This window comes from Syngnathus floridae, chromosome 1, assembly GCF_059516105.1.
Source record: "Syngnathus floridae isolate MCC-2025c chromosome 1, RoL_Sflo_1.0, whole genome shotgun sequence".
Classification (NCBI taxonomy): domain Eukaryota; kingdom Metazoa; phylum Chordata; class Actinopteri; order Syngnathiformes; family Syngnathidae; genus Syngnathus; species Syngnathus floridae.
In genome coordinates this window covers 24,312,790-24,340,465 of record NC_142413.1, presented here as the reverse complement: position 1 = coordinate 24,340,465, position 27,676 = coordinate 24,312,790, and the positions used below count along the sequence as shown (strand labels likewise).

Below are 27,676 nucleotides of genomic sequence, written 5' to 3'. Positions count from 1 at the left end.
TGCACCCCAGAGCTCATCCGTTCAGATGGGTGATGACGTACCCGACTCTGGCACCCTCTATCACAAAGGTCCGGGGTTACAGGGAGAATCGGACCCTGCAGCTTGTCAGGAGCGCTCGCACCTGTCGGGGATCACCGTCAAACAGTTTGGGGTGTCTGACCTTGGGTCCCGGAATGTCAGGAGCCGAGAATGTAGCCACTGAAGGCAGATTGTTAGGTTCAGGCAGGAGTTGCGCAGATCCGATGGAGGCAGGCTGGGAGGCTACGATTCTGAAAGCCTGAAGAGCTTGGGCCAGCTGCTGGTGTTGTTGCTGGAGCTGCTCTTGTTGCTGCCAGCCGAGCTGGACCAGCGAAGTAACATCACCAGAATTCTGGGTGACCTCCTTCTTGGCGCATTCAAGGTGGTCCATGGCAGAGAGTTTGTATGCTGGTCTTGGTCTGTCGTACTGCAGAACAACAAAGGCAGAACAACCAAGTGCAACACCAACGCAAGTTTATTGAGAAAAAGCAAGGAAAAGGGGAATGGGAAGAATGGGGATCTGGGCAGGGTGGCGGCAGCGGAATAGTTTGGGCTGGGAAGGAAGGAGAGTCCAAGTGGGGCAAAGGCAGAGGAGTAGTCTGGGTCGATTGGCTGCTGGTGCCAGAACATGGTTGTCGCTCACAGTGCTGAGAGGCAGTTAGGTGGGGGATATCGGGGCAGGAGAGCAATTGTCGTTGGATCAGGCAAGGGTCAGCAAAATCGCAGTCGGGTCGGGCAAGGTCCAAAAAAATCGTAGTCCGGTCGGGCAGGGTCCAGAGCAACCAAGGTCTGGTCAGGCAGATCAGTTTTGGGAGAGAAACCCAGCGAGCAGGAACGGGTAGCAGCACAGATGGACTGAAACTGAGTGATGGGAGACTTTTGCTTAAACACACACACATGCACGCACACACGCACGTACACACGCACACACACGCACGCACACATGCACACACATGCGCGCGCACACACACACACACACACACGAGCGAACAAGGGACAGGTAGCAGAGATGAGCGCTGTTTACGGGGAGGTTCCTGATTGGTAAGTGTATGATTGAGGATTAACGTGGTGGGCGTGGCAGCTAGCAGTGTGTGTGGTGGAAAGTTACCCAACTCGTTGAACGAAGACTTGTGACATGTCCTCTTCAGCATAAGGCATCATGGCCCCTCGAAGTATTTTGACATATTCAAAATTATCCAAAATACTGCTGTACTTGGTATGTGATATAGTATAGGCCCAACACCATAGCAGGAAACCCATGCCCATATAAGAAAGGTTGCGTTGCCATGCTTCACTGTCTTCACTGAGAACTGTGGCTTCAATTCAGAGTTTCGGGGTCATTTCACACACAGTCTTGTAATTTTTTTTGCACCCGAGTAGAAGCTTTCCCCTCTCCAATCACCTTTTTTAATCAATCAATGTTCTTCTGAACAATGTCTTGAATGGTATTTTCCTGAGGCTTTCAAAGAGAAAAGCATGTCCAACAGGTGTTGGCTTCAACCTTAAATTGGGGACCTCTGATTCACACTTGCTAGTTCCACAAAATTGATAAACTCACTGAATATAGTGATAGAAATTTCACACTACTATTATTGTGAACAGACTCTTATCTACTTTTTCTTACTAATAGCCCAATTTCACAGCCTTAAGCGTGTGCATATATATATATATCATGAATGCTTGGTCTTGTTGGATTTGTGAAAATCTACTGAATCTACGGGTACCTTGTTTCCGATGTAACAATAAAATACATACCTTAAATCTGGATTCATCTTTTTAGTCATAAGCACTACTGTCATCCTGAACACTACCGTAAGCTATGTGGAGAGGAAAGTTATTTTCACCAATTTTATATTATCAAAGCTTTGAGACAACTGCAGGTATTGGGAAATGCGCTATATACATTTGTATTGTATTGTAAATCGACTAGTGTTACAAGTTAATTAGTAAAATACCAGTAACATACAGCAAAGCCATAACCTCTTTATCTAAAGGATAGGAAGGTTTTTTTTCCCGTGATTTTTCTCATAACTAATACACTTATACACTCATAAAAAGGCTGTGAACCCCTGTTGCGCTGTTACGTTATGCGTCCCTAAATAATCATCTCTTTCCTGACAATCATCTTTGTGTGTATTCTCTTACAAATGGTAATTAAACATTAAAAACATTACGCGATCATGCAGCGACTTTACATGCATTTTTTCTAACGGCCATAACAGGAATGGATCAATACGCCGCAGAGAATCAGTTCTCAGCAGAGGTGTTCGAATCAACACATCAGGAATCAATACCGGGAGTGGAGGCACCAGAACATCCGGAACAGAGGACATGGCAGAAGGTGCAGAGCGACATGCGTGGTCGGGCGCTGCGGCACTGCCGGAACCCCTTGGACGCCACCTCCAGTGGGCGGGCTGGTCAAGATGCAGGCAGTAGAACTCGGCGATGAGATCTGGGTCAAGAAATCAGCGGGCTGGCACCCAGCAGCAATGGGAGTCATTGTAGCCCTCCCAGTCGACCAGGTATTGGATACCTCGGCATGGCTGACAGGACTGGAGCAGGGAGTGGACCGTATACACGGGATCCCCATTGATGAGGCGAGAGTTGGCAGTGCTGGCGTGGGAGTCAGCGGGCTGTTGTGGACGGGCCTCACCCGCGACAGGTGGAACGTGGGGTGGACCCTCATGGAGCTTGGAAGGTGGAGGCGGATGGCAGAAGTGCTGATAACCTTGTGGATGGGGAAAGGTCCCACAGAGTGAGGCGCCAATTTTAGAGATTCCGCCTGGAGTGGAAACACCAAGAGCCACACTCAGTGACCTACTCGGTAAGTCGGAGCTGGCATCCGGCGCCGATTGGCCTGGCAAGTGTAGTAGCTGGCGACAGTGCGGAGGAGACGGGCCCTGGCCCAAACCCGATGGTAGCGGCGGATGCATGCCAGGACCGACGAGCAACCGGCACTGCACTCCTGATGGTCAAAAAGCGTCCGCTGGTAGGGAATAGGTCTGTGGCAGAACTCGGGAGCGCCTTGTGCGCATACTCCACCCATGGCAGTTGCTGGACCGACCCACGCTGATTGCTTGATGACATGCAGCGGAGGGACTTACTTGATTGACACCTGTCCATTGGACTGAGGATGAAAACTGAAGGTGAGGCTGGCCGTGGCCTCTCGGAGGTGGCAGAATTCCGCCAAGAAGGTGGAGTCGAATTGCAGCCCCCGATCTGAGACGGTGTCCGGTGGAAGGCCGTGACATCGGAATACCTTCCGTAATAGTATCTGGGCTGTTTGCTTCACTGTGGGTATTTTGGGTAACGGGACAAAGCATGCCATTTTACTGAAGCAGTCAGCAATGATGAGGATTACCGTGTGCCCCTCGGATGAGGCAGGCCAGTCACAAAGTCTATTGCCAGGTGAGACCAGGAGTGATGAAGAATGGACAGTGGTTGGAGGAGACAGGCCGGAAGACCGTTGGATGCCTTGCACCGATTGCAGACGGGGCAGGCCCTGATGTAGTCGTGGATGTCCTCCCTCAGGGTGGGCCACCAGAAGTGCTGGGCGACCGAGACCTCCGTGCGGGCGGCTCCGGGATGACAGGTCAGATGGGCGTCTGTGCCCACTGCAGAATGGAAGAACGGAGGTTACCTGCCACAAAGAGGCGGTCCTCCGAGCAGGCACTGGGTCCGGGCTGATTCCGGACTGCCGCCTTTACTCTGTCCTCAATGTCCCAGGAAATGTTGGCCACCATGACTGAGTCGGGAAGGATGGTGGGGGCCGCAGTCTCCTTCTCCTCCCCTCCTGGAAAGGCACACGACAGTGCGTCCGTCTTGGCATTGCGGGACCCCGGCCAATAGGAGAGTGTGAAGTTGAACCTCCCGAAGAACAAGGACGAGCGGGCTTGACAGGAGTTCAGTCTCTTGGCTGTCCTCAACTACTCTAAATTACGATGGTCTGTCCAGACCAGGAAGGGAATAGCCGCACCCTCGAGCCAGTGCCTCCACTCTTCCAGGGTCAGCTTTACCGCGAGGAGTTCTCGATTGCCGATGTTGTGTTTACGTTCCGCGGTCGACAGACGGCGGGAGATGAAGGTACATGGGTGCAGCTTCGGTTGTTCGGTGCGGTTGTTCTGACAGATCGTCGCTCTTCGGACACAAAGTATGGCAGCGGACCAAGAGGTATGTACGGCTTCGTGCACCAACTGCACCCTTCTCTTAGAGAGGTTGTCTCTGCTAGAGGGACGTGTCCGCCAGTTAGAGCAGAATAGTGCGATAACAGTAGTTGCGGCGGACACAGACGCGGGCTGTAGTCATTAGCCCCAAGCGGCTTGCTAATCGCGATGAGCCAGGTAAGACGCATAGCCGTCCAAAGTCAACTCGGTCTACTGGCCCTCGCACTTTGGTCATAGGCGACTCCATTACCCAAAACATTACGCTTAAAAATCCAGCCACGGTAATGTGTATTCCTGGGGGCAGAGCACCCGACATAGAAGCTAATCTTAGGGAGCTGACTCGCAATAGGCCTAGTCAACAGCGTAGTTCCGCCAACACTAGCTACTCGGACATAGTGATACACGTCGGCTCCAATGATGTTAGGATGAGACAATCAGAGATCACAAAGAAAAACATAGCGAGGACTTGTGATCTTGCCAGAAAGATGAGTCGGCATCGAGTATTTGTCTCTGGCCCCCTGCCTGGGAGAGGCACTGATGAGAGGTTTAGTAGATTAGTCTCCCTTAACCGATGGATGGCTGGGTTCTGTAAAAAGCAGGGACTGTATTTTATAGATAACTGGTCATCCTTCTGGGGCCGCCCCGACCTGCTGAGGAAGGACGGCCTTCACCCTAACCGTGAAGGCGCCTTCACTCTTTCTAGGAATATAGATTACTGTTTGAGCCACTCATGACAGGTCACTCTAGAGCAGGCCAGGGCACAGGTGATTAGACCACCTGTGAGGATGGGTTTGGAGTCTGTTAAGTTAAAGTTAACTAGCGCTAGGCTAGACTTTCAGCATACACATAGCTCCTCGTGTAGACTAGAGCGCGACAGTTTAAATAGTGCTGCAGTACACATAAACACATTTTCTACTGGGGCAGTAGACAAATCCAATCACTCCGTCCCGACCGGTCTTGCTGATGAAACGGTGCCTGTTTTAGATAACTTCACATGTGTAACAAATATTCATCATCAAATTCCCACGGTCGTTTCATCCCACCGCCCTAATAAACTTTTGAGAGGTGATATTAGGCCTAGAGAACACAATTTTACTCGCATCCCGTTTAAAAATCCTTCGATAGATACGCACCCTGATCAACCGATTACACTTAAATTCGGTTTTATGAATATTAGATCACTTCATACGAAAGCAGTTCTCGTCAATGACCTTATCACGGAACATAATCTAAACGTTTTTGGTCTTTGCGTTTTTGGACCTGGTTAAAACCTAATGAACTGCTGCCACTTAACGAGGCCTCGCCTCCAAATTTTGTGAGCTCGCATGTGGCACGTCCTCGAAAAAAGGGTGGGGGTGTCGCCCTCATCTCAAATTCTGAGCTTAGATTTAGGCCTCGCTCAATTCAAGTATTTAAAACATTTGAAGTTCTCATTGTGCGATCCACTGCGTTACCGTCATTCTATCTTGTTGTTATTTACCGCCCACCCGGGGCTTACTCTGGCTTCCTGGATGAATTTTCAAAATTTGTGGCTGATGTAGTGACAAATGCAGATAATATAGTTATCATGGGTGATTTCAACATCCACATAAATTCACCGTCAGAACCACTGACTTCGGCATTTCAAACTTTAATCGATACGTTTGGTTTTACGCAAGCTGTACAGGTAGCAACGCATAAGAATGGAAATACCTTAGATCTGGTATTATCCCGGGGACTAGCAACCTCAAATATAGCAGTACTGCCATACACTACTGTTCTGTCTGATCATTTCTTAATACAATTTGAAATTTTAGTTCCTTGTCAAAGACAAGAGAGCAATCAGAATTATAGCAGCCGTAATTTTAACTCCATGACTGCAACTGCGCTATCTGAGTTACTGTCGCCGGCAACCGCCATGTTTCCCGCATACAGCGGCTCTATTGATAATGTTACAAATGAATTCAATGCGACATTATTAAAAGCCATCGACTCTGTGGCACCGCTATGTCTTAAAACTTGCCGTTGATGGCCAACTCCGTGGTTCACAGATGAAACACGTACGTTTAAACAATTATGTAGAAAGCATGAGCGCAGATGGCGTTTAACCAAACTTGAGGTTTTCCATCAGGCATGGAAGGACAGCCTCCTGAAATATAAAGATGCGCTTATTTTAGCAAAAACCCGTTATTTTTCGCAAGTCATTAATCTTAATAAAAACAATCCTAAATACCTATTTGATACAGTGGCAAAGCTAACCCCCGATAGCTCCTTCCACTCAGCTGACGAGTTTATGAAATTTTTTGCTCAAAAGATTGAGTCCATTAGGGACGAGATCAAGAATACCATTCCAATCGCTCCGCCGGTTACTAGCGCTGGGGATCATGCAATAACCCTCTCAAATTTTAAAAGCGTGTCCCTTGAAATGCTTACAAAATTGGTTAGTACGGCTAAACAAACAACATGTTTACTCGACCCGCTTCCAGCCAAACTACTTAAAGAATTATTTCCAATTTTAGGACCGTCCGTCTTAAATATAATCAATCTGTCTGTTTCCTCTGGGATAGTGCCAACAGCCTTTAAAACCGCTATTATTAAACCGCTACTTAAGCGAGCAAATCTTGACCCGGACTGTCTCAGTAATTATAGGCCAGTTTCAAACCTCCCATTCATAGCAAAACTTCTCGAAAAAGTAGTAGCGCAGCAGCTTATTGATTACATGGTCGCTAACAATCGATATGACTCTTTTCAGTCTGGTTTTAGAGCTAATCATTCTACAGAGACAGCACTTGCTAAAGTGACTAATGATCTCCTCATAGCTATGGATTCAAATACGTCGTCTGTATTGTTACTACTCGATCTTAGTGCTGCCTTTGACACTGTAGACTTCGATATTTTATTAGGGCGTCTTAAAAGTTGTGTTGGTATCTCAGGGTCAGCACTAAGCTGGTTCAATTCCTATCTATCAGACAGGACGCACCGAGTGGTCCATGGCAATACGTCCTCTGAGCTTTATAACGTTACGTGTGGTGTCCCACAGGGATCGGTACTCGGACCGATTTTATTTAATATTTATATGATTCCGCTTGGGGACATAATACGTAAATATAATATTAGCTTTCAATGCTATGCGGATGACACCCAATTATATATGCCGTTATCGATGACAGATCCGCGGGACTGTTGTAATCTCGAGGCGTGCCTTGCGGAGATCAAGCAATGGATGTCTCTCAACTTCCTTCGTCTTAACCCAGATAAAACTGAGATGTTGATAATTGGTCCTACTCGTTATCAACACTTATTTAAGGAAACCACTATAACTATAGATAACCGTACTATCACTCAGAGTGAGACGGTAACTAATCTCGGGGTAATATTTGACCAAACGCTCTCCTTTCAAAAACACATTAAGAATATAACCAGGATTGCGTTTTTTCACCTTCGTAATATTGCTAAGATTCGTCCTATCCTCTCTACCAGGGATGCGGAAACTATTATACATGCGTTCGTCACGTCGCGCCTGGACTACTGTAATGTATTATTCTCTGGTCTTCCTAAGTCCAGTATCAAAAGTCTACAGTTAGTGCAAAATGCCGCTGCGAGGCTGCTCTCACGGTCAAGAAAATTTGATCACATTACCCCAATATTAGCCAAATTACATTGGCTCCCAGTCCATTTAAGATGTGACTTCAAGGTTCTTCTACTAACCTATAAATCACTTAGCGCCTTCATATCTCGTCGACCTAGTCGTTCCTTATGTTCCGTCTCGTAACCTTCGTTCGCAAAACGCTAGTCTTTTAGTTACACCGAGGGCCAAGAAAATGTCTGCAGGGTCTAGAGCATTCTCTATTCGGGCTCCAGAGCTTTGGAAGGCCCTACCAATGGATATTAGAACTACTACCTCAGTAGAAACATTTAAGACACGTTTAAAGACACATTTCTATGAGATGGCCTTTAACTAACTTGGAGTGGCCGATTTGGCCGGAATTTGTGTTGTTCTCTCTGCCCACCCCCTCCCTGGCTGGGGAGGGGGTTAGGTGGCTCAAAAGCTGATAGCGGCTAGCTGGATTCTCGGGGACCAATTCAAGATGAAGAAACTGCAGCTCAACCCCCTTGAAGACACTGCCAGGACAGTCGCGGGCACCTCCGACATTCATTTTTTTCATTGATTTTCATATTATGTATTACTTGTGCCCTCTCTGCATCCATTACAACCTGGTGATCCTGAAAGGGGAATCCTTCCATCTGTGGTCCCTTCTCAAGGTTTCTCATTTTCCCCTGGCAGGGTTTTTTTGAGTTTTTCCTTGCCCTTTTAGGAGCTTAAGATCAGAGGATGCTTTGAGAATAATTGTCAATTTTGGCTATGTGAAGCCCTTTGAGACTGTTTGTGATTTAGGGCTATACAAATAAACTTGACTTCACTTGACTTGACTTCTCATCTGGACTGGAGTGGTGAGACAGAACAGCCCCCACCCCGACAACCAAGGCATCGACCTCGAGTACAAATTGTCACCCAGGGTCGGGCATCCGCAGGATGGGAGCGGTGGTGAAGCGTCTCATTTCTATGAATGCCTTGTCGGCAGTGTGAGTCTTTTGGTAGCGGACGGCGATGCTGGTGAGGTCAGTGGCAACCGAACTGTAATTCCTTATAAAACCTCTGTAAAAGTTGGCGAACCCAAGAAATTGTTGCAGCCTTTTCCTTGTGGTGGGCCAAGAAGTAACCACCTCTGCTTTTGCCGGGTTCATCCTTATGCTGCCCTTGGCAATGATGTAATCCAGGAAGGACACCGACTTTGCATGGAACTCGCACTTCTCCGGCTTCATAAGTTTTCAGGGAGGTGGCGGAGGACAGACTATGTTCTTCCTTGAACCGGGAGAGGATGAGGGTGTCATCCAGGTAAACGGAGATGAAGCGGTTGAGCATGTCCCAGAGGACGTCGCTTACCACTGCTTGGAAGACGGCATGGGCATTGGTGAGGCCGAACAACCAGATACTCATAGTGGCCATTGTTTGTCTGTCTCCCGGATGCGAACAAGGTATTCCTTAGGTCCAACTTGGATGGTTGCGGGTGCGGACAGAAGGTGAAACTAGATGGTTTCTTGGTGGTTGCCAGATAAGAGTACTGTCAACGGGGGATGAGGGGGTGATGTGCCTGACTGGACCCCGGTAGAAGCAGAGAGCCGACTCATAACCGCTGGGCGAGGCTGGTGTCCATGATGTTGACCTCTGCTCCGGAGTCCACCAGTGCAGAAAGGCCGTGAGTCTCCTGGGCGAGCATGAGTCGAACTGGTAGCAAAGTCTTATGACAGGAGGGAGCGGGGATCGACGTCCAGCTCAAACATATTCCCTGTTCCCCGCATGAGCTCGTCTTTTGACGGGCAAGTCGCTACCCGATGACCTTTGTCCCAACAATAGAAGCACAGGCCAACGTGCGCGTCATTGGCGTCGCTCGTCTGGGGAGGACCTCGTTAGGCTTTCCTCTGTCGACTTGAGGTAAAGGCAGGGCCAACCTCGTGGCTCGATCATCCTTGATATAGTCCGTGATCGACGCCGGGCTTCACGAACTATGACGCGCTGTAATGCAGAAGTCCAGCGCGTGGTCGATCAATGGGCGGCTCCCCTGGCGGATCCAGAGGAGCTCCCGGGCGGTTTTGGTGCCGGACAAACACACTTTGAAAACCTTGAAGATTTTGGCTGCGAACGCCTCGAAGTTGGAGCTCGTCGGGGTATGGCGGTCGAATTCCGCGGTGCCCCATAACTGAGCCTTCCCAGCAAGGTGCGTTATGGCGTACCCTACCTTGGCTACCTCCGAGGCCAAGGTCCGTGGCCGGAGGGCGAATTGAATGCGGCAGCTTGATAGAAACTCGTCGGGGATCGCTGCCAAACCGCTCGGGGTGTCCCACCTTGGGCTCTGGACCATTCGGTGGTGTCATCAGCGGTGCAGTGGGAGCCGAAACCCCAGCGGTGGAAAGGAGTTGAGGCCGTCGGATGGGAGCGGATGGCGGAGCGGTGGTCCTAGCAACCCGGAGGAACTGGTGGAACATCTGGGTGAGGTTCTTGACCTCCTCCGAGAGCCCTTCTAGCCACTCCTCTGTGTGTATGAGTCGATCCATCGTGCCAAACTGTACGCTGGTCATGGATCTGGTCAGTACGTTCTGTCGCACTAAGCGGACAGGACGACCAGTTGCGTAACACTGTTTTATTTGATCTCTTGGGGAAGATGGGAAGTGGAAATCAGGGAAGGCGTAGTCCAAGAGATGAAGCAAAGACGTGGTCATGGTCGGGCGATAGATTGGGGCTGGCGTCTGCACGATTGTGGTCGGAGACGGGCAGTCGGTCACGGCTGGTGTGATAACAAACTTGAACCACAAGCATATAGTGACACTGGACATCTGAGGCTAGTGACAGACAGCAATCACACAGTTTACTATGATAACTTAAAAACGGTCCCATTGTTTCATGAAAGATGAAGAAACAATGTACACATGTACATTAAACAATGTAATGAATAAAGTTATCAAATCAATTATGGACACTATTAAAGAAAACTATTAACTTTTCATGAATGCAAGTGCATTGGTACATGTGCATGTGAATTATCCCTTTAAAATTGAGGTATATATTTTGAATTTGTGACAGTGGAACTTAGAAAGCCATCAAGCGCTAATCACGCTGCTCATGTCTTTTCCAGGTTCTACCTAAATTTTGTTACAGAGGAAATTCACAATCCTGAGAGGTAAGTGGTAGCTTTTGTCCCAATTCTTTATCTTTAATGCTTGCTATGCTAATAGTAATTACCAGAAGGCTACCTTCTCTGCTTAACTATTTAATGTATGCCAGAAAGATCGATACACAGCTGTGGAGCCTTCTCTGCAAGATTGCGGAAGGTCTAACTCCCACCTCCAAGGTCCCTACTCTTATAATACTCTTGGCCACCCGGCTTCAAGAGAGCGAATCTGCCTAGCCCAGGGGTGGGCAAACTTTCTGACTTGCGGGCCGAATTGGGTTCTAAATTTTGACCGGGGGGCCGAACCAGGAGCAGATGGATTTAGTGTTTGTGTGAAGTAATATAAATGCCATGTAAAGGTCATTGCATGAAACGTTTTTACTTTTAGTAGATACTAAAGCATGGATATTAAAAAACTTTTTGAAAACAAATGCATTTATTAACAGCATTAAAAAAATATTTCACCAAAAAACTACTATCAGTGATTCTTATGAACTACGACAGTTATGATGAATAACATTTTCCATCACTTCAGCGCCTGCAGGTCAGATTTATGAAATATGTTTATCTAATGAGGCGAAATCACGTCCAACGGCATTCTGACCAAATACATCATCTTGAAGAATCAGTGAAAAAATACATCTAAATAAAGTAATAAAGAAATCAATAGTATTGTTGGTTTCGCTTTCTTGCTAATGCATCATAGTCTGGAGTAAAATTTGTTGTGGTAATTCTTAGGATAGAGTCGAGGTCCGTTAACCAAGATCTGTGACAAGCTTTGTTGACGTTCATGTGGCTGAACGTCTTCACACACACGTAGGTCGAGCCAAATTGTCCACTCTTTTTTAACATTCGGCACTCAGTGTCCACCTTTTTTTTCTTCGGGCCACTCATTTTTATGGAAGGATTCCAGGGGAAGGTTTGTGGATGGCATTAGCGTAAAACTGTATCTGAAAGCTCAGTGCGCGAATTACGAGAATACTGACGTCACAGCCTACGGTCGAAATTCGGCACCGATAGATGAAATAGAGCGCGGAGTGCGCCGCGTCCGTACTACTGAGTACGCACACGCACTTGTGAGTGTGCACCGAGCTTTCTGACACGGCTCCCGGGAGTAAATGCGCGGGCGGGCGCTTCCCTATCTACTGGGGAAATAGTAATTGCAGGGAAAATGACCCCCCCAAAAAATTAATAATACAATTTATTCAGGTTTGGCGGGCCGGATTAAACGCCCCCGTGGGCCGGATGTGGCCCGCGGGCCGTAGTTTGCCCATGTCTGGCCTAGCCTGTGCGATAATGTGTGACCTTGCAGTCTTAACTGAGATCAACTCCTATGTATGTGCAAAAAGTGTCATAGAGAAGGGAAAGCCAGTAAAAACAAGAGAGGTCACAGCAAGATAACTGCATAGCTCAAGCTACCTAGCTAATCACATGTGCCAAAGAGAATGTGCTTATTCTAAGATAAGTTTACATATGCCTTTTCAAATGAATATAAAAATGCAAGAGGGAGTCCGGAAATGGTCACTTCCAAAATCAATGACTAAAAAGCAAAATTAACCCTGAATTTAAACTGAATTCATGAGAATACTTATCACACTTCTTTTATCAGAGGTGAGCATTCCGTTATAGTAACCAAATGTCCGTCCGTCGTTGGAGGACGCCCATTCTGCGGATGAATGATGAGGGACTAAAGGGGACAAGGGTTGAAAAAATATGGACTGACAATGGACAGAAGTGAGTTTTCATCCATTCTTGTAATCGTTACTAACCGTAAAATGCAGACAGACCCTTAGTCCAGGGGTCCCCAACCCCCGGTCCGCGGACCGGTACCGGTCAGTGGGTCACTTGGCCGCCAAGCCACACAGGAAAAAAAAAAAAACATACATATATTTTTTTTATCGACGATCAATTCATTCTGGTGAAGAGGCTCGTCCCGGTCACGTGACATGTTTTCCCAGTCGAGCCCGCAAAGCTAGCAAAAACGAGTAAGAATTTATTTTGAAAGATATAAAAAAATTGGCAATTCTCTCCCAATTACATCCGTCGCTGTGTCTCTTGACACAAGACGCTTGTCTCGGTCACGCGACATGTCACCCCATTCGAGCCCGCGTGGCAAGCAAAAATGAGCAAGAAACAGAAAAGTTTGGAAAGCTTCTTCGGAAAGGGAAAAAAAGCCCAATGAGGAGACTGAAGAAGAAGAGTTTACCACTTCTAAAAAAAGGAAAGCTGCATTTAAAAGAACACTTCTAGAGTCCTACTTAAAATATGGATTTATCGCCACAGGTGACTCTGACGTGCCAAGCGCACTCAGCACATGTGGCGACAGGCGAGCTAACGAGGCAATGAAGCCTTCAAAACTGCTTTGGCACATGGAGACCAAGCATCCTTCATTAAAAGACAAATCTTTACCACTTCGGGTGTCATTGATTACGTCTAGATGGGACCGGCTCGTTTCTGAGAAACAAGCTCGGTGCTCCCAATAATTCAACATAATGGTGAGTTTTATTTCTATGTGGTTTATATTTGTTTTTATGCCAGTCGTATTATTTTATTTCATCGTATTTATATATCTATTATACATTTATAATTTATTCGTATAAATCTATTATTTATTTATATAAAGGCCGGTCCGCAAAATTATTTCTGACGCGTAACCGGTCCGTGAAGCAAAAAAGGTTAGGGACCATTGCCTTAGTCCATCGCTGGCGGACGCTTCATTCACTGACAACTGAGCAAAACATGCCTAGCCTGTCTCACATGTAATTGCTATGCTACGTTCACCCGCGATGCAAAATGTGGTGTGCCTCACGCAAATTTGATCGTGTATGTTCATTTCCTTGTGCGAGTATCACTCCCACCACATATACCAAGTCATGTCAGATTTATTTATACCATGCTTAATCATAAATTCAATCAGATGAAGCACCTACCTACCTACCTACCTACCTACCTACCTACCTACCTACCTACCTACCTACCTACCTACCTACCTACCTACCTACTCCTTCCTTCCTTCCTTACTTAGACAGGCTGTGCATTTCACACCTAGGCCTTCAGTCTGAATCAATCCAACCCTCAACAAATATTATATGGCTATAAAACTACTGCAGGTACAGCTGTGACACACATAAAATAAGCATAAAAAATAATCAGATAAAATTGCAATATTATTTGGGAATACAGCAACATTTTACTCACCAAAAATCCTGATTATTTCTTTACAAAATCCATCCTCCTTTCTTTTCTCAAGAAGATTTCAATTACTCTGTAGTGCAGATTATCCGTGCGTTTCAGTTCCATCAATAAATCCTTTTCTATTCGAAGTTTTAATTCACTTTAGGGCTGAGCATGTCCATTCAACAGAAGCAGTGGACAAGGGGATGGTCACCGCCAAACACACAAATGTTTTCTGGAAAAGCCTGTCCTGAAAATGGTTTTGACAGTAAATCTGCAACCAAATCCATTTCTTCTCCTGCTTCAGCCATTGTGGGTTGACAAAACAGCTATTAAATAAACACAACAATATCTCTGCTTGTGCAACTCGCTACAGATGCAGTTTGCTAGCTCTGGCTAGTACACTCTGACTATCCAATCAAAGCGTGTAAATACGCTGACATTTCTGTACGCCTGCTAGATGGCCTTGGTGTTGCCAATTCAAAATCTGATTGGTTAAAACAACAGTTTGATTGCCATTTATTTTATGCTACAGGGTCCTCAGAAATGATTGTGAACTCTAGGCAGATTTCTTTGACCAAATAGTGGCTGAAATGTGAATGGTTAAATATTTAAATATGAAAATATACGTCTGGAAGCAGCGCAACCGGGGGCTAGCAATGAAAGGAAGCGGACAGACCATTTGGAATTATTTAATACGTATTCATGGACAAAATATAACAAAAATCATATTTTATATATATATACATATGCATATACACTGCTCAAAAAATTAAAGGAACACTTTGAAAACATCAGATTTCAATGGTGATTTTTTTTTATGTCTCAGGAACAAAAGGATGCCACATCTTTTGATGGAAATAAAAGTTTTCAGCCTACAGAGGGCTCAGTCTACAGACACCCCAAAAATCAAAGTGAAAAAATGATGTGGCAGGCTCGTCCTTTTTGCCCAAATTCAATTTCTGCAACTCAAAATTCTTTTCAATATCTTGTGTGTCTTGTGAGATGTCCTTCCAGATCTGTCTAAGGGCATCAGTGAGCTCCTGTAAAGTCTGAGGAGCAACCTGGCGGCATATGATGGACTGAAACATTATGTCCCAGAGGTGTTCTATTGGCTTTAGATCAGGTGATTGTGAGGGCCATTCAATTGTGTCAATTCCTTCATCCTCCAGAAACTGTCTGCATACTCTTGCCACAATAGGCCGGGCATTGTTGTGGATCAGGAGGAACCCAGGACCTACTGCACCAGCGTAGGGTCTGACCATGGGTGCAAGGATTTCATCCGGATACCTATTGGCAGTCAGACTGTCGTTCTCTAGCCTGTAGACGTCTGTTCGTCCCTCCATGGAAATGCCTCCCCAGACCATCACTGTCATGCTGAATGATGTTGCAGGCAGCATAGTGCTCTCCTTGGCTTCTCCAGACCCTTTCACGTCTATCACAGGTGCTCAGGGTAAACCTGCTCTCATCTGTAAAAAGCACAGGACTCCAGTGGGGGACTTGCCAATTCTGGTGTTCTGTGGCAAATGCCAATTGAGCTCCATGGTGCTGAGCAATGAGCACAAGAAACACTACAGGACGTCGTGCCCTGAGGCCACCATCGTGAAGTCTGTTTCTGACTGTTTAGGTAGAGACATTCACACCAGTAGTCTGCTGGAGGTCATTCTGTAGGGCTCGGGCAGTGCTCAACCTGTTCCTCCTTGCACAAAGCAGCAGATATCGGTCCTGCTGATGGAATGAGGACCGTCTACGGCCCTGTCCAGCTCTCCTAGAGTAACTGCCTGTCTCCTGGAATCTCCTCCATGTTCTGGAGATTGTACTGGAAGACACATCAAATCTTCTTGAAACAGCACGCATGGATGTGCCATCCTGGAGGAGTTGGACAATCTGCGCAACTTCAGGAGGGTTAAGAGATCGCCTCATGCTCCCAGTCGTGATAATGACTCTAGCTAAAGCCAACACTTGTGGGAAAAAAGTTAAAAAAGAACAAGAAGGAGGAACTTGAAATGGCCTCCACCTGCAAAATCAGTCCTGTTTTGGGGACCATCTCGTTGTTGCCCCTCTAGTGCACCTGTTGTTAATTCCATCAACACCACTGCAGCTGAAACTGATTAACGACCCCCTCTGCCGCATACCTGACCAAAACCTTATCAGAAAAGTCTCATTGAATGCTAGCCATAGCCTGATAAAAAACTGTTCCTTTAAGTTTTTTTGAGCAGTGTATATATCCATATCTATATCTATATATATATATGTAAAATCTCTCTCTCTCTCTCTCTCTCTCTCTCTCTCTCTCTCTCTCTCTCTCTATATATATATATATATATATATATATATATATATATATATAGATATATAGATATAGATATATAAATCCATTGATTTTTTTTCCTTGATCCATTATTTTAGCAAATTGTTATACCCTTAACATAAAGAAGTGGATTGTGATTTTCTAATGCAAACACATTTTTTATTGAATTTGATTAAATTTATAAAGTCACACAAACAGTCCCTCAACAGTCCATTCTAAGAATTCAAAATTTAGGCAAGATAAAACATTCAACATGAATATAATCAAGGACTCAGCCTACAGTGCAACAAACCATTTTAAACTTTGTTTTGAACTTAGCAATATAATCGTCTTGAGTCACCATATTAGCACTGTTTCTGGTTTCTCAGGAAAGAATGGACAGACCACTTGCCGTCACCAGTGTGAATTGCTTGATACTGAGATCTCTGTCTTTTAGATACATTATAACAAATCAACATCACAACACTGTGATCTCAACCCCTATTTTTTTTTTATGATTAGCAAATGAATTCTGATAACACAGTGACATAATAACGAACTCTCCTTTACCAGGACAGTGCCCTTGGCCATCTGTATCTCCATGGCGATCGTGACAACCTGCTATGTGCTGGTTAATATGGCTTACTACACCGTGATGTCAGTTGAAGAGCTCCTGAACTCCGAAGCAGTTGCTGTGGTAAATAATATAATACAAAAAAAACCCAATATCATTTACATTTAAAGACCCCTTTCAAATTTGTAAATAACAAAGATGTAATAATGATGCACAAAATATGCTGCAGAAAAGATGATCAGTGCGGTATGGTAATATTTTCTTAGCTGTCCATTGCATTCGATGATGACGCTTGCTCCAAGGGGAAGAGGGAGCCAGGGGCCGGGTGGGGTCAGCGACGATGTCGCTGGTGCCACTTCTCGTGGGCGTAGAGTCCGATCCTTGAGCCTGTCAAATCCTGCACTTACCAAATGTAAGTGACTGGCTCTCCGTTTAAAGGGTTAAAAACTCTCTTTGCTCCTTCTGCAACACTAAGGTGCTAAGAGTGGGAGACGAGAGTTTAAGTAAGCCGGGACGAAAAAAGATTTGTTCCGAATCTAACCGCTGTTGACGCAACCAACCTATTGTTAGATTAATTCTGTCCTTTCCGGATGCCAGTCCCGTTAAAAGCAAAAGACCCCGGTGTTGAGTAACTACTTGGTCGAGACCCGGGATCAAATTGATCGCGGCCGTTTCAGCGGCTTTTTTTCCTAAAATATTTGGGGCTCTTGTAACTGCTCGGAATATTTTAGCTGCCTTTGTTAAGACTGCGGGAACTCGTTTATTTACACTAGCGCACATCTGCACGTAGTTGAGCTTAAGTTAACTATTTCAAACCAGATCTGAGAACTTCCTGATGTCAAGGACAAAAGCTGTCTTCACATTAAAAAGAACTACCGTATTTGCCGGTGTATAAGTCGACTCGGTGTATAAGTCGACCCCCTAAAATTCGACGGAAATTTACGATTTTATGATATATCCTTTGTATAAGTCGAGCTCAATTGTTGCATTATATTAAACTTCAAAATTCAATCAGAAATATGCGAAATTTATTGACGAAATGTGTTCAAATTCGCGAGTTTGTAGCGAGCGATCTATACGCCATTTTAAATATTATTTACTTCATGACCGTGTGATATTACGTGCCGAGAGAGACTAACAACAATGAACACTCTTAGAAACTGGTTTATTTTTAGTTAAGAAACAACAAATTATAATTATAAAGTGATTGCCGGTACATTGAGTTCAAAATTCGTCTTCATCGTCGCTATTTCCGAAAAGCTCGTTCCATTCGTTTTTGTGTAGTTTGTCGTCATAAAGGGCATCTTCTTGGTCTTCTTTATCCTCAGTTTCCTCCTCCTCTTCCCAGATAAGGTCGTCTTCTGTCCCATCGAGAGCGTTTGGCGAATATTTTCTAAGTGCCAACGGCTCTTGCGCCATAAAGAGTCCGCCTCGGCTGGTTCCCCATGTCGGCCAGAACAAGTGAAAATTCGGTCTCTTCCCCTGGAAGTCCTGCCAAGTTTGGCGAATATTTTCTAAGTGCCAACGACTCAACCACCGTAAAGCGTCCGCCTCGGCTGGTTCCTCCGGTCGGCCAGAACAAGTGAAAATTCAGCCTCTTCCGCTGGAAGTCTGGCCAAGTTTGGCGAATATTTTCTAAGTGCCAACGACATTCATTTAGACATGGCGATTGAATGTTTATGTACCGGTAGTTATTGTCGTTGCTTGACGCGCGATGACTCGTACATTCGCTCAATACCCAGTACTTCCCCCTAGCAGTCATCGTCGCCGCCTGGCTTTCGATGTCCGTTATTGAGGTGAAAATATTTGAAATTGTTGCTGAGGATGCGTGTTAATGCGACGAACGCTTTATAATGATTCAGTTTCTCGCTGTTTGATGAGCCTGACGGACGCACACCCACGCACAATGAGATGCATGAGAAACGGCCTTGGTTACCATCACATTTGAAGCGATGAATACGAAGTTAAATTTTATGGCTCGGTATATAAGTCGAGGTCGATTTTTTTTGGTCGATTTTGGATCGAAAAAGGTCGACTAATACACCGGCAAATACGGTAAACAATTTACTGTATGACTATGACAGAGAAACAAAAGAGATTTAAAGTTCTAATTACTGCATATAAAACCATGCTCAACATAGTTAATATGAAACAATCGATAACCGAATTAAGGATTAAGAAGACATTTAATGAATAAGCAAGAAAAATAATTACAAATAATATAATAATATAAAATAATCAAAAATTGTGTGATACTATGCATAATTCAGACAGGTCGCGTTTCTCTAGTCACTAACAATTAAACAATTTAATTGATCTACTAGTTTCCATCACGTTACCCCTATATCAAGTCAATCTAACTTTGGCACCATCTTATGGTGAAATTTGGAACGACAATGGAGGTTGACTGGTTCAACTAACAAACCCCCCTTTATCAGTTTAACAATAGTTCATTTTGAAGAACTAACTTTTAAGTAACCCTTACTCAGGCCCCCTCCTTCAGGTCTCTCATGTCAAGCTTTGTCACCATCTTCTGGTGACATTTGGAATGGCAATGGAGGTTGACTGGTTCAACCAACAAACCCCCCTTTACCAGTTTAACAACAGTTCATTTTAAAGAACTAACTTTTAAGTAACCCTTACTCAGGCCCCCTCCTTCAGGTCTCCCATGTCAAGCTTTGTCACCATCTTCTGGTGAAATTTGGAATGGCAATGGAGGTTGACTGGTTCAGCCAACAAACCCCCCTTTACCAGTTTAACAATAGTTCAATTTGGAGCACTAACTTTTAAGTAACCCTTACTCAGGCCCCTCCTTCAGGTCTCCCATGTCAAGCTTTGTCACCATCTTCTGGTGAAATTTGGAATTTCATCTGAGCCAATTCGTCTGGGCCAAATCCAATACATATTCATGCACCATCTTGTACCATCCTAACCACCATGTAATTTGACAAGCCACATAACCGCTCACAGATGGAGCAGGGGAACCCGGATACCAGGGGGTTACCAGCTGCCTGCTGGTGTCGTTGAATGCGCCTCTTGGATCGTCTGTCTTGATTGATTTGGTGTATTTTTTAAACTGCAGTGGCACAAGTGATCTACCAGGTTGATCTGTCGAGTGCCAGAGTTTCAAGCTGCATAGTGTTGATGTTGGATTGCTTTAAGAGGTCCCTAGTGTAGTCCTTAAAGCGCCGCTTTTGCCTCCAACAGAGCGCTTTGCATCTCTCAGTTGGTCATAGAGGACTTGGCGGTGCAGACGGTCATCAGGCATACGGATGGTGTGTCCAATCCACCGAAGATGCTTCCTAGCCACGGCTCCTTCCATGCAGATGGAGTTGGTGTTTTTGAGGATGTCTGTATAGGGGACTCAATCCTCCCAGGACAGGTCAAGGATCCTCCGCAGGCAGCGTATGTGGAAGGCCTCCAGCTTGTTGTGTTGACTGTATGGGGTCCATGTCTCCGCTCCATAGAGGAGAGTGGAGAGACCTACTGCGTTGTACACGGCAATCTTAGTGCTGCCCTTCAGGTTACGGTTTTCAAAAACTCTGCGGCGTAGGCGACCAAAGGATGATGAGGCTTTATTGATGCGGGTGTGCAGTTCAGTATCAAGGGAGCAGCATGAGGACAAAGTGGAGCCAAGGTAAGTGAAGCGATCCACTGTGTTGAGTGGAATGCCATTTATATGGAAACTGGGGGGTGAGGAGGTAGAGGTAGCGAGTCGGGACATGACATCAGTTTTTTAATGTTGACCTGGAGACCAAAGGATTGGTACAGGCAGGAAATGGTGTTCAGGGCGTGCTGCATAGAGTGAGGGGTGTGAGATAATACAGCGCAGTCATCAACATACTGAAGCTCATAGATCCGGCAGGTCTTGGTCTTTGTGTAGGCCTGGAGCCGTCGGATGTTGAAGAGGTTTCCATCTAGGTCCAAGCGGTACTCCACCTGGACACCATTTTCATGACCCGTGCCACGATGGAAGAGGCGCGTAATGGCAGAGAGGAGGATGTTAAAGAGCACTGGAGCCAAGACACAGCCTTGGTTCACCCCAATATTCTCGTTGCTCCGACTTCCACCGATTTCTACCTCGATCTCAAGGCGGATTACCCGTGGAAAAACCAAGGTTACAGTTTCAGAAACCCCTGTGTGATCTGTGTCTGCTGTGTGCTGGCTGGACTTGCTGCTGCCGTGAGGCTCGGCGTGGGAGCCATCATCACTACCTGGACGTGGTGGGCGCCTTGGTGGCCCTGCATTGCCGGCCGGCGCTGCCGCGGCTCCCTGCCCCCAGGGCTGGGCCCGGCGCGCCACCGTCGAGGACGACGCCTTTGCTGCTCGCACTTCTTCACCATCTGGCTTTCGGCTGCGGCTAACGCCTCCACTCATCTCCAGAATCCGCCACTTCTCCACGTCCGTCATGGTTCTCCATTACACGCCCGCCGAGCTTCGCCAACTCATTCCTGCGCTTCCTCCTTCCGGGGAGCTGGTCAGCGCACTCCGAGACTTTGCCCTTCTATGCCGCCCCCCCCCCTACATCCATCGCAGATCTTGTGAAAAATTAATTTTCACTTCAAACACCGAAAACTGTATTCCAACAATATGGACTGACCGCAGCTCACACAACGGCTTCCACACTTCCTCCTTACGTCATCACATCAACCCACGTCATCAGAACTCGTCCTCTGCGAAACTTTTCAACCTCCTGACAATCCCAACCACCTCCCCAACGGCTTTAAAACAAAAGCCCCTGAAAATCGCCCTCTTCAACACACGTTCCCTCAACAATAAAAGCCTTATCCTCAACGAATTCATCATAGACAACAAACTTGATCTGCTCTGCCTAAATGAAACATGGCAAACCCCCTGGACTATTTCTCACTCAATCAAACCACCCCTTCAGGATACTCTGATTTGGACAGCCCACGCACTGAGGGCAGATGGGGTGGCATCACTGCTATTTTCAATCAAAACCTCAAACCCCGCACCCTGTCACTCTCCTCTGCCCCATCATTCGAACATCTGGCTTTTAAACTTCCGGGACCTAAACCCCTCATTACTGTCATTATTTACCGCACCCCCAAACCAAACCCATCTTTCTCTCAGAATTCATCACTGCACCTTTCTCTGTTTCATCATCCCTCCTGTTTCTTGGTGATTTTAACCTGCACATCAATTCCCCTGACTGTAAATATTCTATGGACTTCCTGGATTTCCTCAACTGCTCCGGCTTCACTCAACACATTACCTTCCCTACCCACAAGCAAGGACACACACTAGACCTGGTCTGCAGCCCTGGCCTCCACATCCACAACATTTCTAGCTTCGACCTCACCATATCTGACCACCTGGCCATCTTATTCGACATTGACACCCCCACCCCCGAACCAAAACATAACCGCACAATCATCTTTCGCAACCTCAAGTCCATCTGCCAGACACTCTCTCCACCTGCATATCAAAAACCCTTTCCGCCCCCCCGTGAAAATCCAACCCCCACGGACCTTGTCAACACTTACAACAACATTATGTCTACCTCCTTCAACAGAGTGGCTCCTCTGAAAACCAAAACAGTCACCTTTACTCACTCCGCACCCTGGTTCAACCCGGAACTCCATAAACTTAAGAAACAACTTCGACAGCTAGAACGATTATGCAAGAAAGCTGGTCTCACAGTCCATGCCTTCGCTTACAAAGACCTTATGCATCACTATAAATCAGCCCTTAACAAAGCCCGCTCATCTTATTACTCTGGTATCATCCACTCTGGTTCTTCAAACCCACGTTCCCTGTTTTCGACCATAAACAAACTCCTCTAACCCCACAACCCTTCATCATCATTCACCCCAGAGAAATGTGACACGCTTTTGTCACTTTTCAACTCTAAAATAGAAAACATCTACCACCAGCTTGCATCCTCCCCCTCTTGTACCCCACAACCTGAACCCACATTCTTTTCATCATCTGTCCCCCGGCTATCAACTTTTTCCCCCATAACTTCTGCTGACCTCTCCCAAATACTCTCCACCATGAAATCCTCTAACTCCCCCCTGGACCCCATGCCATCTCAACTGGTTAAAGACTGCCTCACCCCCATTGCCCCACTAATCATAGACATCATCAATTCCTCTCTCACCTCTGGCACAGTCCCCTCACCTCTTAAGCTTGCAGCCATCACTCCTCTCCTCAAAAAACCCAGCCTTGACCCTGAGGACCCCAACAACTACAGACCCAGCTCTAATCTCACATTTCTATCAAAACTACTGTAAAGAGCCGTCACATCTCAACTCAAGACCCACCTCCTTTCAAATAACCTGTATGAACGATTCCAATCTGGTTTCCGTACAAACCACAGCACTGAAACGGCCCTACTTAAAGTCACTAATGATCTCCTGCTTTCCTCTGACTCTGATTCTCTCACTATCCTTCTCCTCCTTGACCTCAGTGCTGCCTTCGACACAGTAAACCATTCCATTCTTCTCAACCGCCTAGAATCCATCGGTATCACCAACACCGCCCTCTCCCTGTTCAAATCCTACCTGTCTGACAGATTTCACTACATCACCATTGACCAACACAAATCCCACACCACCCCTGTTGCACACGGAGTCCCTCAAGTATCAGTTCTGGGCCCCATTCTTTTCACACAGTGTACATGCTTCCCATTGGACACATCATCCGCCACTATGGTTTCAAACTCCACTGTTACACTGACGATACACAACTTTACATCTCCACCAAAACCATCTCCCCTGCCATTCTCTCCACCCTCACTCGCTGCCTCAAAGACATTAAAGACTGGATGATGTAGGATGGAAAGATGTCTATAAATTCATTGTGGTGGCCTCCCCCTGAAACAATCATCAATAAAATGGATGCATAATCTACATAAAATTAAGAATTTAAATCTTATCTTACATTTACTCTGAGCAAAACAACATCTGGATTCAAATAGATTTTTCCTTGGCCCTTGTGTCACTTCACGTTCTTCAAGTTCTGTGGAAATCAGATGTTCTACTTTTGTTATTAACAAACGTTTAAGGGTGGCTCACATGTTTTGAACCATTGGCTGAGAATCCCCCTCCCTCGCTAATCTCCTGTTGGCTATTTCTCTGTAAACATTTGGGCGTCTGTCCTTTCAGAGCTGCCAACAGTTTAACGCAAAGCATATGGCAGAGGTATGATGGAACCGCCAAAAGTGTCTTATAATCTGAAATCAAAATTAACAGTCAAGAGGCCCAACAGTCATCATATTATGTAAGATCACTGAGCATCTGAAGAACCCAAAATGTGTTTTGCCTTTACTATTGGTTAGATGACAGTGTCACCCTGGAATAAATGCATTTACTAAACATTTATATGTTAAGACAATTTTTGGAACAACTTGTTCATCTTTGAAAAATCTATTGTACGTGCGTAGTATATTTAAATGACTTCTGTATGAAACCTTGCACATACTACATATGTATGTATTCCCCAATCTTGGGGAAAGCTCAATATTGACTGATAAAGCGCGGAGTAAAAAAAAAAAAAAAGGCGATCACTTCATTTCATTAAGGTAATGCCTTAATAATAAATTGTAAATGTCTATCATACACCATATGTAAAAACATTTGTTTCTGTAATGCTTGTGTCCATCTATCACACTCACACATGTTCACTATGAAAATGTTTGTATCACATCCGTTGACTTACCGTATCACACAACATTTTCCCATAAACTCTTCTTCTATTACAATATAGTTTCCTGATTTACAGACATTTGCAAAGAAGTTGATGGGAAATTTTTCATTAGCAGTACCAGGATTTGTAGCCATGTCGTGCTACGGCTCCATGAACGGTTCCCTCTTGGTCCTGTCAAGGTAGAGTTTCTTTTTATTTGAACAGCATTGTTACTTTGTGTGGTATGCAATTAAATCAATATAGAAAAGTTTGCAAACTTCTGTAAAATGCAATTTCTGTGATGTAATAGTAATTTAAGAACTTTCAAAACACAACAGAACTAACTTTTGCAGCACTGGTGCGACCAGTGCAGATTTGGTTGCACCCTTTCTGGGGCTTAAACAGAATAACCATATTTTCTTATGTACAGATATCTCATATTTGTACAATGAATATTGACAGTGACTGAAGATATGGTTGCAAAATATTTAACAACTTTCCTTGCAACAACCAGCTGCAAAAACAGGCCCATTGATTTGTACAGTATAACTTTGAAAGAAGACTGAAAAATGGATATTCTATGAAAAAAGATTGGAAAAACATTAGTAAAAAGCAGTGAAATTATCAATGACAGCTACACCACTTTATAATGTTGTATTAGCTCAACCAAACGCTTAAAAGATACTATTTTGAATACTTCCAATAACAAAACAAAAACATTTTAGAACAGAACACGAACAACATTTAACATTTTTTTACACACTGATATATTTATTTGTATGCAAAACTTAACGTCCCCGGGATTCCTGCCGGTGGGACATTCCCAGAAAACGTCCCTGGGGAGGCATCCAGAAGGCATCCTAATGCAATACCTGAGCCGCCTGAACCACCACATCTGACTCCTCTCAACGTGAAGGAGCAGCGGCTCAACACGGAGTCCATCACGGATGATCGAGCTTCTCAACCTATCTCTATGGGAGAGCCCAGACACCCTGTGTAGGAAACTCATTTTGGCCGCTTGTATCCGGGATCTTGTTCTTTTGGTCATGACTCATAGCTCATGATCATAGGTGAGGGCAGGAATATAGAGCTCCCTTTCCACAGTTCCATCACAGGAGACGCGGCATCGATCCACCTGTCGATCTCCTGTTTATTTTCATCATCTCACTCGGCTGCGAACCGCTCCAGTAAGAGTTGGAGATCTTGGCTTGAAGAAACCAACAGCACCACATCATCTGCAAAAAGCAGAGATGCGGTCCTGAGGCCACCTCAATGCCTCGGCTGCGCCTTGAAATTCTGTCCATAAAAATTACGAACAGAATCGGTGAGGGCAGCTTTGGCGGAGTCTAGCCCTCACTGGAAACAAATCCGACTTCCTGCCGGAAATGTGGACCAAACTCTAACATTGGTGATACAGGGACCAAACCGCTGTTATCAGTGGGTTCGGTACCCCTTACTCCCGAAGCAACCCACACAGAACTCCCCAAGAGACACGGTCAAATGCCTTCTCCAGGACCACAAAACACATGTGGACTGGTTGAGCAAACTACCATGCACCCTCGAGGATCCTGCTAAGGGTATAGAGCTGGTCTACTGTTCCAGGGTCACAATGAAAACTACACTGCTCTTAAATCTGAGATTTGACCTCCCGACGGACCCTCCTCTCCAGCACCCCTGAATAGAACTTGCCAGGGAGGCTGATAAATTTGATTCCTCTGTAGTTGAAAAACACTCTCCGGCCCTTCTTCTTAAAAAAGGGGAACACCACTGTTAGGTTCAAAGTGCTAACTGAATATCTGAATAAGAGAAAAGGATCAGCAGACAAAAAACAAGTGAGGCAGAATACTGATTTGGGGAAGAGATTGTGACTTTGTCTCGTAAGAAAAGAAACAAAAAGTGACGCACAAAGTGTTGCGTGCAGATATGGCTATATCAGCAAAACAGTTTAAGCAATATTCCGAGAGATAAAAAGAGAAAGTGACGTTCTTTAAGGAAGATCAGAAGGTTCATGACGCATCGTTTGACGTGTTGTTTTCATGATCTGTTCTGGTGGACGCTGAGATGTCAGCAGTATATTGTTTGACACAACCGTCATCTCGCCCCTGACCCAGCCATAATCCTTCTGTTCTGTTGTACAAGATAAGAATAAGCAAGGCAAAGCAGCAAGCATACTGAACAGTAACATTGGGAATAAGTACTCATTAGAGAACACATGATAACATATATATACAATTTTTCTAACCACCCCAGCCTGCCAATCCAGAGACACTGTCCCCAACGTCCACGTGATGCTGTGCGTTTCAGCCAGGACAGCCCCAGATTCAGAGCCTTAAAGAACTCCAGGAAGATCTCATCCACCCCAGGAGCCTTCCCACCAAGGAGCTTTTTAACCACCTCAGTGACTTCAACCCCAGAGATGGGAGAGCCCACCTCAAAGTGCCCAGGCTCTGCTTTCACAATGGAAGTCGATGGAATTGTGAAGGTCTTCGAAGTATTCTCTCCACTGACTTACGACGTCCAGAGTCAAGGTCAGCGGCATCCCATCTCCACTGTAGAGTATTAACGGTGCACTGCTTCGCTCTCCTGAAACATCAAATGGTGGACCAAAATTTCTTCGAAGCTCTCCGAAAGTCATTCTACTGAAACACCTCCTACACCCGGGTCTTTGCCTCAGCAACCGCCAAAGCCACGTTCCACTTGGCCAGCCGATACATGTCGGAGTCTCACAGGCCAAAATGGTCCGATAGGACTCCTTCTTCAGCTTGAAGGCATCCCTTACTCCCGGTGTCGACCAGTGGATTTGGGAGTTGCCGCCATGATAGGCACCAACCACCTTACGGCCACAGCTCCAGTTGGCCGCCTCAATGGACCATGGTTCACTCAGATTCAATGTTGCCTGCCTCCCTCGGATGCTCTGCCGGAGGTGGGAGTTGAAGCTCTTTCTGACAAGGGATTCTGCCAGACGTTCCAAGCAATCACCTCACAATACGTTAGGGTGTGCCAGATCGGACCGGCATCTTCCCTCACCATCAAAGCTATTACACCACAAGGTAGCGATCAGTTGACAGCTCCACCCCTCTTTTCACCCGAGTGTCCAAAA

At 45.7% G+C, this 27,676-nt stretch overlaps 1 protein-coding gene across 2 annotated transcripts in view; it reads left to right on the top strand.

The window, feature by feature from the left end:
- The window catches only part of slc7a11 (solute carrier family 7 member 11), a 195,422-nt gene that overhangs the window by 129,989 nt on the left and 37,757 nt on the right, over positions 1-27,676 (top strand). For both annotated transcript variants that reach the window (XM_088390002.1, XM_088389996.1), the window contains exons 6-8: positions 10,853-10,897; positions 16,926-17,049; positions 24,673-24,776. In XM_088390002.1, the coding sequence (XP_088246128.1) occupies positions 10,853-10,897; positions 16,926-17,049; positions 24,673-24,776 (273 nt within the window). The remainder of the gene's footprint in view (positions 1-10,852; positions 10,898-16,925; positions 17,050-24,672; positions 24,777-27,676) is intronic.